Genomic DNA, 20,258 nt, shown 5'->3' with positions numbered 1-20,258 from the left:
CCACCTAATGAAGGACTACAACACTTGGATCTCCTGCACAGTTTCTCTAAAACCTGGCCGTGATAGCAGGGGTGTTGCCAGGATTTTGGGCCCACTGAATATGCATCACATTGGGCCCCTCCAACAAAGCCTCAGCCAATCCTAATAATTGCTGTTTGAATTCAACCCTGTTTGTATTTTGAAATAAAGTAAGGAAGAGTGGTAGAGTGAAGGTTACAAGATTAACTTAACCACGGAAAAAAAACTTGTCACAGCTCAAACAAATAAATGAAAACAGCTGAAAGGAACTGTAAAAGATGGTGCATATAACTTTTGACTCTTCAACTGAACTGTTTTTTTTTTTTTTTTTAAAGTGAAATGAGACATTCAAAGATTAAACAGTGTCAGTCTTTTCCATCACTGTAACTACAGGGAGACACCGAGGAGGCGAATCCACGATTGCGATTGAGATGAAAAAAACATGAATGCATTAATTTCTGACCTTAATGAATCACGGTTAAGTTAATGCTGGCGACCCTATAGAAACATTTGTATTCTTTATCAATTTTGTAAAACATGCCATTTATAATAGGCACCCTCCATTCCCTGTCTTTATCCAACCAATGTCCTGTTGAGGGACATCTGATCTGATCTGTGTTCAGTTAAGTCCTCAGTGCCAGTGCCTCACAGAGCGAGGCTATCTGCTTTTTTTGAAAAAAAAAAAAAAAAAATGTTATTGGTAATGCAGAGTGATTTTCAAAAGCTTTTCAAAGGATGTGAATTTCATGGAATATTTGCAACGTCCTTTCATAAAAATACATTCTGAATGTCCATCGCTATATGATTAAAAAGAAATTGCCATTTTGACTGTTTAGCTAAAATTATGAATAACTTGAGAATCATTACTCAGTTACATTGAAAAATGGATTTGGAAACAATTATGATAACATGGGCTTAATGTGTGCACGTTATTTTCATCAAGGCAATAAAGTGAGAGTAAATTTATGACTTAAACTCTTGTTAATTTAGGATTTTAACCTTTCCAATTGAGACCTCATTCTTGTAAATTAAATATTTAAAAACAAAATTGCACGACTTTATTCTCGTAAGACTTTTATTAAAGTATGTCTTTAATATCGAAATCTCAGACTTTTTTTTTTTTTTTTAAATACTCAGTCAAAGTTTCATTTTCGATTTGTATTTTTAAGTTACAAACCACCTGTTTTAGGCTACGCTTTTCTGTTTGTAGGCTATCATTTTATTGTAGCCTAAATATGCTTTATAAATGTAAATGTATGTTCCCTATGCCAATAAAGCGCGTTTGAATTGAATTAAATTGAATTGACTCGCATTGAAAGATGAAAAGAGAGAGAGAGAGTGAGAGAGAGAGAGAGAGGTGGAGGTGGGGTGTGGATGTTTTCAGAGCTTGTCAGAGGTCTCAGTGCTCTGACGAGTCACATTGATCTGATGTTTGATACCTCACAGGAGGACGATGCGAACATCGGGATTTACGATCTGAAGAGCGATGAACTGACGAGAACCTGAAGTGCAGCGAGCGGAACAAAACCTGCAGGCTCTCTGAAACTTTTCACCGCCTCTGAGGAGCAGGTGAACCCGGAGGCTACAACAGGTGAACCCGTGGAGGAAGTGTCCGGAGCGGCTGGAGGATGGTCGAAGCCGTGCGACGATCTGTGCGGGTGTTTGAGCGCTGTTTTTTGCGGGTGTTTGAGCGCTGTGTTTGCGGGTGTTTGAGCGCTGTGTTTGCGGGTGTTTGAGCGCTGTGTTTGCGGGTGTTTGAGCGCTGTGTTTGCGGGTGTTTGAGCGCTGTTTTTTGCGGGGGTTGCTGACGGGATGAACGCGTGCAGTCTGCGCTCTGATTGAAGGATTTATCTGCTCCTCGTTTCAAACTTTAACGGGATATTATAGTTTATGTGTCCTCCCTGTAAGAGCCCGTGACTTTGCGGATGACGCACCTCGGCGCAGACTTTAGTTTCCGCCGGAGTCTTTGTGAAGAAACTTCCAGAAATGAAGGAGAAATGTAAAAACGCAGCAAAGACTCGGAGGGAGAAGGAGAACGGAGAGTTTTACGAGCTGGCCAAGCTGCTGCCTCTGCCGGCCGCCATCACCTCCCAGCTGGACAAGGCCTCCATCATCCGCCTGACAAGCAGCTACCTCCGGATGAGAGCCGTGTTCCCCGACGGTGAGCAGGGGGTCACTTCTTAAATCATGTTTAGAGAACTTTACACTATTAACAGGACTGTTGACGTTTTTATCATGAGGGGAAAAACCTGTAGCCTTCACTTAGAAATGTGAAGTCTACTGGGCCTTTTTTTAAATCATTATTAGGCTATAATAATAATAATAATAATAATAATAATAATAATAATGATTATTATTATTATTATGCTTTAATAGTTATTGTTTGGTTTTAAGGCTATAGCCCCTTGATAAGTCTAATTAGGCTATTAACCTTTTAATATCAGCCTCTTCTGTTTGTTAATGAGGAGAATAAAGTGACTTATTCAAATATGAAGAGGTGAATTTTAGTGCAGGGTTCATTTCACAACAGAAAAGTTTATTAGCCTACTATGAGGAGCAGAAAGAATAACAACTTCTAAATATAAAGATTTGTGCGGTGTTTTTCTGATGGTTAAAACAGAGTTAGCCCATTATGATAATATCCAATCGCCTATATGTCTATTATAGTTTGATGTAGGCCTATGAGTAACAAAAAGAAAGACAAATAGACAGAGATGTAGCCTATAAAATTATTTAACCGACATCAAGACAATAAAATAGAGTTAATATGACACTGGGCTATGGCCTAGGCTATTGCGGTCATAACTTAATATATGGGCTATATGGAAAACTAGGAGAAATGAAATGTACACTATAGCCTATAGGTTTGCCTACAAGCAGAGATCTGACCGCCTGAAGCTGCTTCGTTGAGAGAGAAAAATGAGTTTGACACTGTAGGTCTGTTTGTGTGTGTGTGTGTGTGTGTGTGTGTGTGTGTGTGTCTGTTTGATTTACTGACTTTCTAATTAAAGTTGATAAGAAATGTCTATTTAATGGTTAAATAACATTAAAAGCTACATTAAAAGTGACAGAAGCATGAGCATTAGGCTACCTTACTCTAAAACAGGATTTTTTTTTTTTTTGGGGGGGGAGGTAAAAAACACAACAACAAAATAAACAGGCGAATTTATTTGTCATTCAACTTTTTAAATTTACAACTATAAAAACATCATAGCCTATAATAACTTTTATTAACGCTTTATTTTAGTGTCCAACACAATAAAAAAAAAACACGCTTCATTTCAATAAATGGTTGAAATCAAATGGAATTTTAAAATACAATCTTTTTCATATAATAATAATAATAATAATAATAATAATAATAATAATATTAATAATATGAATACGATATCGTGTCAGTGCTCTGTGACGTGTCAGCCAGTAGAAACAGTAAAAGCTGCTGTCTGCTCTAAACTCCTCACTCATTCATCATCATCATCATAATGAGTTAATTAGTGTGAACACACACTCAGAGGGCAGCAAAACACACTCCTTCCTTCCCTTCAGCACTCATCAACACCGACACTGAGACGGCAGGCCACCCGGGGAGAGTCGGGAGAATCCACCGTGAACCCGAGCTGTCCCGTGCTAAAGGCGTGCTGCAGGTCCGCGTCGTTAATCAGCGCTAATGAACATGCACGGTGTGTTTCAAGAATCCAGACTGTTACACACCGTTTCAACTTTTATCCAGCCTATGTTGTAGGCCTTCTTCCCGTTTTAATCCCCATAAAAAATTCCCAGTGTTAACCCCGGTTGTTAATCTATCCCTTAAAGTTAGACAGGCGCAGTGCGGGACGCTCAGTGAGTTTATGTCCGGTCATTTTAGGAGCAGACCTTTAAGGGGGGCTCAGGACCCAAAGAAATGAACGATAATAACAAGTAACCGGATTCTAACAGTTTGAGAATGGACAATTTTTTGATTTTCTGAATTTCAAAACAGCGATATTCAAATACAGATATGATTTCTTTATCAGTCTGAAAGCCAGAGAAAACCCCTTAACTTGACTTAAATTCCTCAGATAACCCTAATAACTAAAATGTAATTTGTAGCAGTGCTTTCATAATCATCATCATCATAATGGTTAGTTATCAGCACCTTTACCTGTCTGATTACATCACCATGGGGGGGCACCTTGGTTATTGTCCTACCTAAGGGGTGCTACATCCCTAAATTGGTCTCAAATCAACTTGTCAGGTCCTCATTAGTTCACTTCAGTTTATTTGTTTCACACCTAAACACGAAAAAAGGGCCTCTGAAACATGAAGAAAATCTAATGCACCAGTGTTAGAGGGATAGAACTATGAAAGTCACAAAAGACAGAAGGTAAAACACACAAAATCCCCCCAAACAAACTGAATATCACTGTAAAACAAAAACAAAAAAAATACTTCTGAAAAGTGCAGATATTTACAATCTTAAAATAGGCCTACTGTCACATTTATATTAAGAGCGGGCTGCTGCACGAGAGCTTTTCTGGACTCACTCAGATGAAACACAGAGAGCAGCATGTTTACGAGTATTGTATTGTTTGTGTATGTGTGTGTGTGTGTGTGTGTGTGTGTGTGTGTGTGTGTGTGTGTGTATGTGTGTGTGTGTGTGTGTGTGTGTATGTGAGAGAGAGAGATAGAGAGAGAAAGTGGGGGGCAGCAGAAGTTTTTTCAAAATGAGGCAAATAAATAAAATAAAGTTATTATTATTATTATTATCATTTTTAAATTGACAGTTGTGAGCAGACATCAGTTTTATTGTTTCAGGTGCTTTCACAAAAACAAACTTCCCAGGCTTAATCGTGATGTACCACTGGACATTTTGCATGAATATCCTGAAGTGTAAGAGTTATTTGATTGTAATTTCTGTTTTGTGGTCTTAATACAACTGTCTCATGGTCTTATGTGGATCTGGATCCTTGGGATGCACCTTGAGACTCTTAGGCTGCCCTTCTCCATTTGTATAATCTTATTTTATCAACTTGTTATAATTCATGTATTCATTCATTGATCACACAGAAGGGGGGGGGCTTATATTTTAAACATCCTCATCTTCAAGGAGGATCAAATATAAAATGATCTAAGCTTAACTAAAGCATAGAGGTTCACTGTTACCTCTTATATTATTGAATACAATTACCCGTGTGTTTATTTATTTATGTTTTCTTAATATGAGATGAGATCTGTTCTATTGTCACAAGTCTAGAAATTAATATAAATGAAATTAAACATTAAAAGTGGGATCTGAAGTATGAAATGATGACACTGTGAGTCTGAGACATCAGATCATTCATTTATTATAAATTCTAAAATAATCAGGAGTAAAACATTAGTTCCACATAACTAACGTGTATTATTGGTTCCATTGATGTTGTGTTTAAAACTCATATTTAATGAAGGTGATTTATGATGGGAGTCAATTATTTGTATCTTTTTATTATTTAAACTTTTTTTTTAACCAAATGTTCGTTTTTACTGTTTAATCTGGCATTTCCCGTTTTCCAGAAATTTTAACTGTTTCATTCTCATTAAATATTTTTTTATTGAAAATGTTCACAAATTGAAAAAAAAAAAAAAGTGCAAGCAAGGTGATCGTTGTGTAGCAAGCTCAGCTGCTCTGCCTCTGCACTGCCTGTCAGCACCAGTGTCTCCTCGCAGTTAAAGCTGCTTGTTTGCACTTACTGACATTGTTTCCTCCTCTCTAGTTCCTTCCTTATGTTGTCCTACCTCTCTGCTGTTAGTCGGTTTGGATAAAAGCTAAATGAATTGTAGAATTGTAAGAGATCTGTAGGAAGCCTGTCAGTAAGGCAGTAAACTGTCCTGACCACCCTCTGTTTGCTGAGTTTGAGCTCCTTCCTTCTGGCCGTCGTTACAGAAAGCCTCAAACCAAAACTAAACATGCCACAGCCTCTTTTTTTTATTCCTGATGCCATTGGAAAGCTTAATTTGCTGTTTCTTAGATTTTTATGTATATAGACAGGTTTTTTTTAATCACAATTTTAAATTATAATTTTTTATTATTTGTTTATTATTTATTCTTCTCGTATGTATTTTAGCTTGATTATTCATTCTAACTATTTATTTGACCTACTCTACTGCACTTTCTTGACTTACGTTTTTCACTTGAGCTGAGGATTTTCTCTATGTCTGTAAATCTGATGATTTCTTCTGATTATCTGTTGTATCTTGATGCATGCTGCAGACGTTATTTGCTTTGGAATAATACAAAAAATACAAAGTTTAAGTTAATAATAATAATTTTGATGGGGGAGGAGCTCAAAAAATGTATGTTGAAGATATGAAAAAAAAAATAATGCTTAAAAATAGTGAAATGTGTTAAATATGTTTGAACAGTTTGTGTGGAGAGATTCTGAATGGATGATTGTCTTTTTTGTGTGACAGTTTGTGTGTTGAAAAGTGTGCGGCAGTTTGTGTAACAAACAGTTTGTATGAAGGATCATAAAGCTCTATTGATGGACCTGTACAGCCAGAGTCAGAGCTCAGTGGAGCAAGTTCTCTGTATTCAGAGGCTACAGTCGGCAGGTTTGACTCTGGGCCTCAAAGCAGCTCCACCTCTCTCTCTCCTCACATCTCGATCTCTCTTTAGCTGTCCAATAAATAAACTAAAAAAAGATGAAAATACTCTTAGTGGCACTAGGCCACTAAGAGTCTTACACAGGCAGCTACATGTTTAAACAGATTTTAGAACTGGTGTAATGTGGTCATATTTCTTAGTATTTGTGTGGACACTTGCAACTGCATTATAAATACGCTGAAGTTGCTTGATCAGCATATAAGCCTTTCAAGGTCTATCTTTGACATTATTCCTCTGACTCTAAGTGGGTCCAGGATAACACCCAGATTTGTTGATATACTTTTAGCTTTAAGAGAAAGAGTACACTGTGCTTCTTAACTGTGGCCCAAAGACAATTATATAATTTCTCTGTTAAATTGGAGAAAGTCTGCTTCATCCAGCCTTCATGAAATGCATTCATGAATAAAACTGATGCTGTCAAGTGATTTACATTTAAAAAAATAAAAATAACTAGCTATATTATTGATAATATGTGATGAATCATGTTAGCCTTTGTCAATAATGGAGAATATTGTGTCCCTATTTCAATTTCTTGTCAGTTCATGAGCTGCAGCGTTAGAGACTTACCAGAGCACCCTGATAGAAGAGAATTACAATAACCTGGAGGTAACAAATGCATGAACTAATTTTCTGCATCGTTTAGCAACAGGTTATGCCTGATTGTAGAGATATTACGAAGGTGAAAATAGGCTGATTTTTTTATGTGGGACATATCTTGAACAAATAGAATTGTTGAATGTTTCCTCATACTATCACCTAGAGGAAGCAGGTGAAGAGAATCGGTCCAAGCGTTGAACCTTGTGGAACTCCATGGTTAAATTTGATAGTAATTGTTTTAGTCTCTGTAATAGGATGTGATGGTCAATTAGTGGTCAATGTCCATTCTGACGGCATAAAAAGCCCTTGTTCACAGCTTTGTTAAAGTTATCTGTGGTGCTAATGTTAAGGCCGAGTATATGTTGTTCTTTGTGTGTTCAATTTCAACTGTATCAACCGTTTCAACAGTTAGAATTTGAATTTGTGGTGTTGGAGGCTGCTAGATTTAAATAATGTCATAATTTTTGTTTTGGTTAGATTTACTGTCAGGGCCCAGGTCTGGAAGAAACTGTGCAGAAAATTGAGGTGCTGCTGTAGCCCTTCCTTGGTTTGAGATAGGTCATCTGCAAACAGTAGGCTCTCTTTGACAGAATCAGACATATTTTGCTGCATCTATGCTGCTAACTCTGTTTTATCCAAGTACCTACTGCATTTAGTTTGGTCGGGTAGTGACTCAAAATCATGGCCTTTACTTATATTTTTTGTGAAAAACTCTCCTCTAATGTTTACATATCTGCTGTGCAGCAGGAACTGTGTCTCTGTCTCCACCTGTCTGTGTGGACAGAGCTGACACCGTACATTGTAAATGTCTTTCTCAGTGCTGATATCAGTTCTGGTGCTGTTAGACGAAGTGAGCCTTAGGATCAGCTGGCTTAGGGGACTCTTCTCTATGTTCTCCTCTTAATGCAGAGCTTTGAAATGGAGCTGGGGTCACTGGTTTTAGGTGGAAATTGACCTCAGCTCTATATCCATTGTTGGGGGTGTGTCTGTGGACTCTAATGATGACCCTGTAAAATCTTCAGGGTTTCTATTGGGTGTTTGTCCCATTTTTCAAAATCCTGATTTGCAACATTTCTCACCCTTCACTACCACATAGTAAGATGGGTCCAATTATCGATATGACAATATTGAGCCTGATTCTAATGGGATTCTTTATGGAATTGAAAGCCCTTCTTCCCTTCTCTCTGAGATCATTGACCATTGATTTTCGGTCTGAAATATGTGTGTGTGTCTCTCTCTTTAGGTCTCGGTGATGGCTGGGGTCAGTCATCTCTCTTTAGTCCTCTGGACAGCGTGGCTAAAGATCTGGGCTCTCACCTGCTGCAAGTCAGTCCATTCAAATGACATTTTTTGTTTTATCAGTGACAGGATGATGATCAGATTGTTACTCAAATTGTCTGACAACATTACAAAGATTATTTAAAGCGACAAAGTCACACAATGACACACAAGAAGAGTAACATAACTTGGCAGGTGTTTGCTGTCTAGAATTTCAAGAAGTGGGCTCTACAAATGGACCCAACTATCCTTCTGAGCTGATCTCAGTTGCAAATAGAAGAAGAATGAAGAAGGCAGGTGTATTTTTGGAAGCTAGTTATGTGGAGGGTTGGGGAAGAAATAAGTTAAGTAGCAAAAGAGAAAAAAAGTGATATAAAAATATTAAAAAGCAAATAAAAATGCAAAGCTTACAATAGTGCTCATTATGATGTTAAAGTAATACAAAGATTAAAAAATAAAAATAACTCATCAATATATTTCATTTGTAAAATTGTCTGTCTCTTCCCCTCCTCCGCTCTAAATCAGCTCACTTTGATTAAGACGTGATTTTTCAGTAGGCCGAGATTTTCACATGTTGTTCTCTTGTCCTGAACATAACTAATCCACACCTTCATAAATGAATGTCAGTATTAAGGTGATGTCTCAAGTCTAAGAATAGCAACATCAAAATCTCAGAGATTTTCTAGTGAAGATCTCTCAAAAAACCCAAAATCAAACTCAACCTTAGCTTGGCGTAAAATCTGGATTTGGGTCTGACAGAGGAGCTTTCAAAATGTTCCTCAGGTAAAGGAAGACATCTACATGTCCTCTGAATTTCCTAACACTTGCATAGAAGCTGAGTTTAACATGTGTCATCAGTGTAAAATGAAGATAACCACATCACTAACCATGTTAAACAGTGAATCCTCTGCTCCTCAGACTCTGGATGGCTTTGTGTTTGTTGTCTCCTCTGATGGAAAAATCATGTACATCTCCGAGACCGCATCGGTCCACCTGGGCCTTTCCCAGGTAAGAGCCCCTCTCTGGCATCACATAGTTTATGTACCTGAGAACAGGTAAACTGTTATGTTTATGTGGGATTGAACAGAACCAGATCTCTCTGAAGGATTCAGCATGTTTATGTGTCTGCTTCTGCACTGTTGACGTTAGTGGTGCAGCAGGTCTTTGTGAACAGCTTTGTGTGTGTGTGTGTGTGTGTGTGTGTGTGTGTGTGTGTGTGTGTGTGTGTGTGTGTGTATATGTGTGCAGGTGGAGCTGACAGGAAACAGTATATTTGAGTACATCCACCCCTCCGACCATGATGAGATGACAGCAGTGCTGGGTGTGTGTCAGCCGCAGCACCATCACTTTTCCACAGGTACTTTGCATCCTCAGTCTTCTGGCTCTCACACACCTTTGCCATTATTTGTCACGTGACCTGCTAGTATTCACATGACGAGTGTACAGGACAAATCCACCGATAAAGGCAGTCTTTGTCGTAATCATTCAAAATAAGCCATAACATGTGTAGCTGTTTGATAATAGTCAGTGTGATATGTTTACAGTGATGATTTCAGTTTTGTCTTTATATTATTCACTTTGCGGCTGTCTGAAAACGAAAGTGACATTAAACACTGTAGAAAAAGATTTTAATTATAATTATTTAAGCTTGGGTTAAAGCAAGTATAATTTAGCAAACAGCAGTAATGTATAACCAATCAGCAACCTCCGATGTTGTAAAAGGGAGCCAATGTGAAGCCCTGGAAAGCCACAGACACACCTGTGTTAAAATGCCAATTTGACAGTAGAAATAAACACGTTCACAAAAAATAGACCAAAATAATTTTTTAAAACTAAAAAGGGCTGACCTAAAGTTGGAGTGATTCAGCATTTCCAACATGGAGACCGCCTTTGATGGGCTTCAAACTATGCTTAAAAAACAACAACGTGTGATTACACTGAAACTATGTCAATGTAATGTAAGGTTGATGTATCCTGTCATTGAAATTGTATTTTTAACTGCATATGACTGGTCAGTTTCTGCCTTGGTGCTGCACAAAAGCCAGTTTTCTCTCTGATCCCTGCTCTTTTTCACTCTCACCATCACAACAGTCTGACCACAGCTCTATACCTCTCCCCTCACTCAAGGCTGTTCAGCCTGAGGGTCAGATGGGGTCTCCAGCTCAGTGATAGTGCTGTCTCTCTGTACTGTTCTCACCCTGACTGTGTTCAAGGTGTTGGGCTTGTTTGATCCCCCAAGATCACAAACAAAGAAATGTGATTACACCATTTACATGAGTTATTTGCACTGCACTGTGTTTCTGTGCTTTAAGAGTACATTGGTTACAAATCATGAAGAGGAGGAACTCAACAGCAGCACTCACTTATGGTCTGGAGATCCTTTTCTTTCTACACAGAGAAGCATCCTCCTCTTTGTGTCAGACTTAGAGACTCTTCACAGAAGTAAACATTGTGAATATTTGCTTCCATCACAAACTGTTGTCCTTACCTTAATGGACTCCAAGAGACACTGCAGCACCCTGCAGAAACAGTAACTGAGGGCCTAATTATTATTATTATTATTATTATTATTATTATTATCTGAGAGACTAATTATAGGTATAACTATGCTGTACTTTACTATAAAACCCAGTGTACTCTTACATGTGAGTTCTGACTGTGTGATTTGTTTTTGTGTGACAGAGTATGAAGTGGAGCGCTCCTTCTTCTTGAGGATGAAGTGTGTTCTAGCTAAAAGAAATGCAGGACTAACATGTGGGGGGTATAAGGTAAGTGTCTGTTCTTCCAACACACACACACACACACACACACACACACACACACACACACACACACACACACACACACACACACACACACTTCTTGACTATTGGTCACTCAGCGGTCTGAAAGTGACTCGATTCTGTATGAAGTCAAACATAAATCTTTCTCACACTGTCAGTACTCTTACATGCTCAGTTAAGTTGAGCTACAGTTATGCCTCTTTAAGATACTTACTATTGGACCCTCTTCCTGTTAACCATCTACTTCAGTTTTAAACAATTATCAATCGCCATTCTGTGTTTTCCTTCTACCCATGTCATACGTTGAGGACACAAAACAAACTGTGTTTAAAAAAAATATTTTGGTGCTCTTTGTTTAAAAAATACCTGACTCTTGTTTTTCTGACTCTGGTAAACATAAAGTTTTCCCCCTGTTGTTTTCAGGTGATCCACTGCAGCGGCTACCTGAAAGTGCGTCAGTTCATGATGGACATGACACTGTATGAATCCTGTTATCAGACTGTGGGCTTGGTGGCAGTGGGTCACTCCCTGCCCCCCAGTGGGATCACAGAGATCAAACTCCACAGCAACATGTTCATGTTCAGGGCCAGCCTGGACTTTAAACTCATTTTCTTAGACACAAGGTAGGAAACACTTGTGTGATTACAAACCGACCCTGGCTTTTAACACTTTGATAAGAATCTTAAAAGCTGTATGATCTATGAAACAGCTGAATTAAATATGCTCTCTCTCAGAGTGACAGAGCTGACAGGATACGAGCCTCAGGACCTGATAGAGAAGACTCTGTACCACCACGTCCATGGCTGTGACGTTTTCCAGCTTCGATTCGCTCACCATTTATGTGAGTCCTCCAAATCCTCTGTGTCCACCTCGGACTGGGACGAGGGTGCACATGGATCTGTGGATTATATACTGAGATGGTGATGTCATCACGATAACATCAAAACTTGTGTAGTTTTTACATAGTTATTATTGTGGCTGAAATGTATTACGGTTTATTATTATTATATAGAGCAGCTATACCACGTTTTATTATTTTATTTATTTATGACTCCACCACATGTAATAATTATAATAGAGAGCGACTATAAAACCTTTATTCACTATTGTATAGAGCCGCTATACTACGTTGATGAATTATTATATAACGCAGCTCATCCACATGAATTTATTATTTTATAGAGTGGCTATACCAGATTTATTTATTATTATATAGAACAGCTTCACCAGATTTATGGAATAATGAATAGAGTGGCTATACAAGATGTATTTATTGTTATATAGAGCAGCTGTAATACAGGTTTTTATTTTTATTTAGAGCAACAATACCAAATGTGAGTATCAGTATATAGAGCGGCTGTACCACATTTATTTATTAATATGAATGGACTATATCCCTTTATTCATGATAATGTATAGAGTGGCTATACCATATTTATTTATTGTCTTTAGGGCTGTCAAAGTTACAATGTTTTAAATGCAATTAATGGAAAATTTCAAAAGTTAGTCGCGGATTATTGCATTTTTTATCCGGTGTTTTTCGCTTTTAAGAATGAAAATGGTTAGGCTTTAATTTTTTTTTACTGTATTCAGCTGAGAGTACTTTACTTAGTGTTTGAGTTTAACCCTGCTTAATTTGAAATATAATTAGGACCTTCAGGTGGCTCGAAGGTTATGACATTAACTTAACGGAGAAAGTAACCCTTTAAGGATCAAAACTAAATGAAAACAGCTGAAAGGAAAGTGAAATGTTTGATATCAAAAGGTGAATTTACTAGTTAATGCTGACAGTCCTTATTATTATAGAGCTTTTATACCACTTTTATTTAATGCTTTATTCAGGCTGCAGACATATCAGATGTACTTTTTCAGATCAGGTTTAAGTACACACTTTACTGTTATGTGATCACATAACATTTGTGTATCCAAACAACCTTCCTCTATAAGTTATTGTGCTTACATTGTAGTTGTTATATGTAAATTGCTTTTAACACTCCACAAGGTGGATGCATGGATTCTCCAGCTCTCCTTCAAACCTCCATCCTTGTTAGGTGGTGGTGCAGAACTTTATGAGGTTTTTCAGACACATCTGCAGGACTCTGATTAGAGTCTCATTTTAACCACTTCTAATTGTCATTTCATTTGCAAAATTCCCATTACATGATGACTCTCTGATATCAGTCTGGACACAACTGTGATTAATCCAAACATAGTGGAACATGGTGGTCTGAACAAAGTGGATCATTCAGCTGAAAAAAGAGCCAGCACAAAGTGAACTAAATGTAGGGAAAACTGGACTCATTCTGTGGGGTTTGAAACAAGTCTCCACATAAATGCTAGCATTGTTCTATAATTCATAGATGTGTTCTTCCTTTATGATTATCAGGTGCTGACGTCAGAGCTACCATGTTTCTCTCTCAATTCCTGATTTTTGTTTTTTTCTTCTGCAGTACTAGTGAAGGGTCAGGTCACAACTAAGTACTACCGCATGCTATCAAAGCATGGAGGCTGGGTGTGGGTGCAGAGCTACGCCACCATCGTCCATAACAGCCGTTCCTCAAGACCTCACTGTATCGTCAGTGTAAACTACGTCCTCACGTGAGTACACTCCCTCACCCTGTAGTCCTCCATTTTCAATGTTTTTACACAAGCACGAAGATACTTAATTTGACCTTCTCTTTGATGCACAGAGATGTTGAATCCAAGGAGCTGCAGTTATCTGTAGACCAGAGTCGGGCGATCAAACCTGGTCTTAGTCTCACTTCCTCTCTGGACCTCCACAAGCAGCACAGAGCCAAAGCAGTCAGGACGAAGACTAGACTGAGAGCCGCTCCCTATCCCGAGGTAGGACATCAGCTGGCTAACTGAGATCAATTTGAAAACACAAAGCTGAATGTTTACACTTTTCAAGCACAACGTGAGGCACATAATAAAAAACCCAGTATTTTATACACAACTGTTTTTAAACAAACCATTTCACAAACCTCATTTACCTCAGAGAAAAATCCAACTTTTCTCAAAAAGCATTCAATTTAACACAAACTTGTCAGAGAGCACATTTCACATGATGAAGAGTTTTGATAACTTCACAGCAGTTGCGATCACATAATGGTGGTAGAAAAACAGCTGAGGCAAGAAAAACAGAGAAGATATACTTATGGTGATTAACATTATTCTAACATACATTAAACAATGAATCAAATAATTTACAATATGGGTGGGAGCTCGTCGTCAGTCAGTGACTTGTGAAAGCCCTATTTTGTTTTCATGTCCTTTCCGCTGCCTAGGCAATACGTTGGTCCTTAATACACAAAAAGTGCAAAAAAAGTGCAAAAAAAAAGTGCAAAATCCGTTAAGTGCAAAATTGTATGTGTTAATATGTTTGTTTGCCTTGAATCTTTCTTTAGTATAGAAGGTATACTAGCAATGGTATACAGAGATGTATACACTGTAACTTTTGCCATTTAGACAGCGAGTACATGAGAGGAAACCTCCCCCCATCATCAAAGGTTAACTTGTCATTGTAAGACAACTTTATCTTCTGCTGCAAAACAAATATAATTGAAAATAGTTGCAGAAGGCTTCCGGAGAGGGTCCATCATTTTCTGAATTGGCCAACCACTAGCTACCTTTCTGCTAACAGTAGGGCTCTGCCCACAAAACACAAAAATGGTATATTGAAAAAGATTTTTGTAAAACACTTTCACATGTCATTACATAACATTTCTCAGAACAAATATGAACATACATTTTACAGACGTAAACTTTTAGACATTCATGAGAATGCATGATTGTTTAAGGCGATGGCAGAGATTGGAGAAGTCTGTTCTTCTCCTTTGAATATTGTCTGTTTAAATCAGGACTTTAACCTGACTGTGTTGGCCTACTTTCACCCCTTGTACCCAGTATTTTATGGTTGCGTATTCAACGTTAAGTACAAAGGGGGTAGTGACGGCACAGCTCTGTTACAGTGCTGTTTCAGATCATGGCCCCTACATCCCAAATGTGAAACTAGATGGTCAGTGAGACTCAACAGGTCTATCAAGTGGGCATCCCCACAGGTGTCTCCTCAGGTATAACTCACTCTGTGCTTTTGTGTGTTTGCAGCAGGCTACTAGTATCTTCCAGCCAGACCACCCAGGCTGCTCCCTTCAGCGGGGACTGTGGAAGGAAAGACCCCAGTACCAAGTGACCCCCTGTAGGGAGAAGCGCTCTAGCTTGAGCCCAGAAGTAGGCCAGGTGTCCTGCAGCGCTCAGAATCAGAACCTTCATTACACCTACAAACCCCGACGTCCAGATGATCAGAGCCAGATCCCCGACTCAGGTCCCTCCTCTCAGTCGTGTCAACAGATCATTGGCTCCCTGAACAGAGTGCCTGTTGGTTGGAACTTCAGCCCGCCAGGACCCAATAAATACACCGGTACCCATCCAACAACCATTAAGTCAAAATGACTAAACTTCATTAAAACATTTTTTATGTTCTAGATCCATTTTCAGAATGTTATCTTACTTTTACCTAACACAACCCTCCAGACAAATGCATTTTATATGTGCAACAGTGTTGATAATTTCACTACACAAAGGTTGTGACACTTGTTACACATATATAATGGTACTAATGAACTTTTATTATATCATTATATCATTATTCAAAAGCTAAATTACAAATAACGGTTGGCCCAACTCATGTTATAAAATAATCAGTTCAAGCATGGACAGGTGATTTGACTAATTTGGGGGTTCCTGAATTCAGCTCCAAGTTGATATGATCGCACTAGGTGATGGTTAAATGTTCAAACTCTTGTATGTAAGCTAGCTGGTTCTTTGATGTTTCCCCTAAAAGAAGCATGTTTTTTTTTGTTTCTTTAAATATGACAGAACATATATATATACATGAGATGCCTGATACTTTGAAAGTTCTGGAGTCATTTTAAGGGTGATTATTTTTCCCTCCTCAGGCCTGGGGCTGGCACCTGATCGAAGGCATCCTGATGAGATCTACTCTGATTGTGTCATCAGCACAAACCTGCACCCTACCAGGATTTTAAAGGAGGAACCCTATGAACACTATGCTCTTGTACACACTGAGCTGTCCGAGGTTTTTATACATCCTCATCCCCTTAAGGACAGTAAACCTTCAAACAAGGACACCCAACAAATTACCAACAGTGCTAAGGGACTTGCAGGTGACGGGGTCATTGCCTGTCCTATGCTCAGCAGCCTGGTGCATAGTAAAGGCGAGCACAACATGAGCCAGCCTCTGCCTATGCACATGGCAACGGAGCAGAGGAGGAGGCTGTGTATGATGGAAGCTCCCAACAGCCATCCAACCAGAGGATATCTTCCACAAGCTGTTGGCCCTCAGCTGTGTGTGTCCGCCAAGAACCTACAGTCTGCCGAGGAAGATAGGAGGATGAGAACAAGAAGATTGGTTGGTCTTCCAGCCCAAGATACTTTGAACTTTAGTAAAATCTTTGGTAAACATGGCTCCAATATCGACCCCCATTTCACCACACTTAGCCACAGTGTTCAAGGCAAAGAGACAGCCTCTTACAGCCCCAGCTCATCTCCTGAGAGCCACAGAGAAATCCCACACTACATTGGAACATCTGTTATCATCACGAATGAAAGGTGACCAATTGCAGAAGCTCAGGAGACTCTGGTGTGATCCAGGATGGGAGCTCAGGAGACTCTCAGGCTCTAAGTCCTCCTCTCTTTTAGTTTGTGCTCTTGCAGGAGATATGGACGTCTAAGCTGTAAGCTCTTATATAATATATGCAATGCACCTTGTCTTTTTATTATAATTAAACTCAAACCCAAAAATGGCCAAAACATTAGCAATGATTTCAGTCCCAGGATTTACCATTAGCATTTGTGTTAGTCTAAATGTACATTTTCATAGAAAGTAATGCTTTTTACGCTTTGGTTGTTTGTATGAGGGTCAGAAAACATCAGATTAGCTGCTTCGTGGCGGTGTATGAATGGGATCAGTCACTTCTGATGGATGATACTACATAGCGACCCAACTGTCAGTGTGTGAATGGGTAGGTGTGACATGCGGTGTAAAAGCACTTTGAGTAGTTGGAAGACTAGAAAAGCGCTATACAAGCTCAGGTACATTTACCATTTACCATTAGGAAAACACTAAAAACATTTCAGTAAATGTGGGTCTCAGCTCAGTTCAGTTCTGGGTGTTAAGAACTGAACAGTATGTTTCAAAGTGACGACCAGCGGTCATCCGTAAACTGATGGTCCTCTCAAAAGTGTTGAACTATAGGATTTTTGTGCATCCTTCCTGTGTAGGCACCCAAAGGATAAAAATTCGTTCTTAGAAAAAGTGATATCAAGAAAGAGAAAGAAAATTGAAAGCTGTGGAGCGCGGGAGGTTGATAGGCAGTTAAGACAAAAGGACTTGCATTCAGAGCATCCTGCATGGACTCGATAAACAGTGCAGTCCTTTGCAGATTGATGCTTGCAGAGTTTGCCAGTCTTGATCATGGACCATTAAAATAAAAATAAAATACTGTCTCCCATTGGTTTGTAAAATCCTTTTTTGAAGCCAATGAAAGAAACCCATGTTGGTTTTCTGGAACCAGAAGTTACCCTATTTGGTTAAGAGGGTTGTGAGTGGCTGGCAAACGCTGATGCTAAACAGTCTGTCCCTGCATGTGGTTAATTCAGTAGCTGGTGAATGAGCTCGTAACCGATTGTGTATCCCACTAAAAGGGATTCAATTTGTGATTGTTCTTAAAGAAAATGGACCAAACGCGTTGTTCTGTGATGGGACCGGACTGTTTGGAAATTCCTTGAAATGACATGCAGGTGAAAGTTGGTCTTTAAACTGCATTGAGGGATGTTCCTCCTGTTACAATTTACTGCCCAGACTGTAAGGAGCAGGGACATTTAGGAACACCTTTTCAAGGAACAGGGATGGGTTGCTCAAATGAAATGGGTGCTCCATCCCGCCAACGTAACACCCATCACTCAATTGGCAACAACTGCATGGTTTTGCTCAGCACTTCTCACACCCTTGGCCTGTACCTTTCACTATTCCACATCACTACAGGGCCTGAGGATGGTGGAGCAAGGGACTTGTGTAAGGGAATGGTTACCGTGTGATTGGGAGACTATCCAACCATCTTCAATCCTACAGATAGATTTCTATGGGTATGAGGGGTTCTTGATGTCCATCTGGCTTGATTGGTTTGGGCCTAAAGATGGTCCTGTCTGCTTGACTCTGCCTGTACCTATCCCAGGTTGCAAACCTTACAAGGTTTGCTGCCCACAATGCAGCGGGATACTGCTAGGACATCTCTGGGGTCCATTATAGCTCTACTCATTCAAACAGTGGTTTCAAATCCCCAGTTACCATACGCTGCTATGAGGAGACAGACTGTAGGAGTCTTGGTGAAGAAGATACTTTGTACTGACCACAGATGATGTATAAATAGTTTCTTAGAGCCTGGCTTGGGTGGCAAGCAGCAGTAGCTGAAGGAGGAAGTTTACATTCATCCCTGCATGTTGCTAAGCAGACAAAGCATTGCAGCACCTTGTCTGCAGGACAACCAGTCAACCACAAACACCGTGCGGTATGACTGTTTTTATGATAACCGAGCAGGAGCAGAGAATGAGCATCACAAGCATCCAGCACTGCATCAGCTTTTGAGAGGAAATCCCTTTAATTAGAGGAAAATCTAAGAGTGATTTACTTCTTTTAATGTGCTATTCAAGAACATATAACTTCAGTCACTTATGAGGAGTACACACTTACAGAATAGGGTCCAATAGATTGGGAAGTGTATTGGATACACAGGACTCTAAAGACTGAACAGTTCAATACATCAAACTCCTGATTCAGTTGACTGGTGGAAACCTAACTTAGGTGGAAAATACAATTACGTTTAGTTTAAAGTAAAACATTAGTTTATCACATTGGGCTTTGAAATTGTGGCCAAATGTCACCTACTGAACCTGCTGTGGTTTTTACACTTGAAGGACATTTGCAAAGCTTTAGACACACTCAGTTTTTTTCTTTCTCTCACTTCCAACCACTAAAAGCACTTTACACTACATGTCAGCATTCAAACTCTCACAGACATTCATGGGCTGGTGGCAGAGTTGCCAACCTGCCAATCAGGATCTAATGAAACACATATTCAGAAACCAATCACCAAGCTTTCCATATCAGTTTTTAAATCAAAACATCCGCACTTTGTTCCTCTTTTTTTTTGTTGCAAACTTTGAGCTCAGCTATGTCCTTTAACTGCACTTTTAAAACCTTCTACTTTATGAAGTAAGGTTGTATTACAGTACCACATCATCAAGCAGCTTGATACCAAAGTGTCTGTAAAATCTGTAATGTGCCAAAAAACAACACAAATAAAATGACTAAACCAAAGTTGTCTCCCGTTGTATCAGTTGAAATGTAAAGTGTTTTTTTTTTATGATACAAATAATGTAATGTTTCATAGTGTGGGCTGTTGGTTTAGTAAGGTTAGTTAGTAAAAGAAAGTAAGGTTATAAATCCATGCACATGTTGATTTATAGCCACTCTTCTTAAGAACAAGTAGCCCACAAACAAGCTAGCCTCCAGCTGGTCCAACAGACCCTACCTGGGCCCGTTATATTATTATAGGTCAGAACAGAAATGTAATGAATCACCCATTTTTTCAATTTTTGAAACATTGAAATGATTTGTTTCTTGTAAATGGGCTTGATCTGTTTGATTTGGATTCCTCTCCACTTTTTGTGCAGTTCACCAGGAGACTTAAAAATGATTCTAAAGGAAACTACAGTCATCTTCACAAGATACACAACCTCTTTGAGATGATCAGTAGAAACATGCAGATCCTCTCAGTCAGGGCTTTATAAGGAGTACCTCTGACCTCTCATTTAATCCAATCCAACACTTAATGGATTTCTACCATATACCAAATGATACCAATAAGTTGCCATACCAG

At 39.0% G+C, this 20,258-nt stretch overlaps 1 protein-coding gene across 1 annotated transcript; it reads left to right on the top strand.

The window, feature by feature from the left end:
• Positions 1–1,422: 1,422 nt before the first annotated feature.
• Positions 1,423–19,696, top strand: sim2 (SIM bHLH transcription factor 2). Its single transcript, XM_020648906.3, has 11 exons — positions 1,423–2,179; positions 8,481–8,563; positions 9,434–9,523; positions 9,764–9,872; positions 11,198–11,283; positions 11,722–11,921; positions 12,033–12,139; positions 13,749–13,896; positions 13,989–14,142; positions 15,406–15,718; positions 16,257–19,696. Exons 1-11 carry the CDS (start codon positions 2,005–2,007, stop codon positions 16,931–16,933), a joined length of 2,142 nt encoding a protein of 713 aa, XP_020504562.2. The 5' UTR covers positions 1,423–2,004; the 3' UTR covers positions 16,934–19,696.
• The last annotated feature ends 562 nt before the right edge of the window (positions 19,697–20,258 follow it).

This window comes from Labrus bergylta, chromosome 14 (assembly GCF_963930695.1).
Source record: "Labrus bergylta chromosome 14, fLabBer1.1, whole genome shotgun sequence".
Lineage (NCBI taxonomy): Eukaryota > Metazoa > Chordata > Actinopteri > Labriformes > Labridae > Labrus > Labrus bergylta.
Note: the sequence above shows the minus strand (reverse complement) of the source record. Positions and strands in the feature narration are given on the sequence as shown.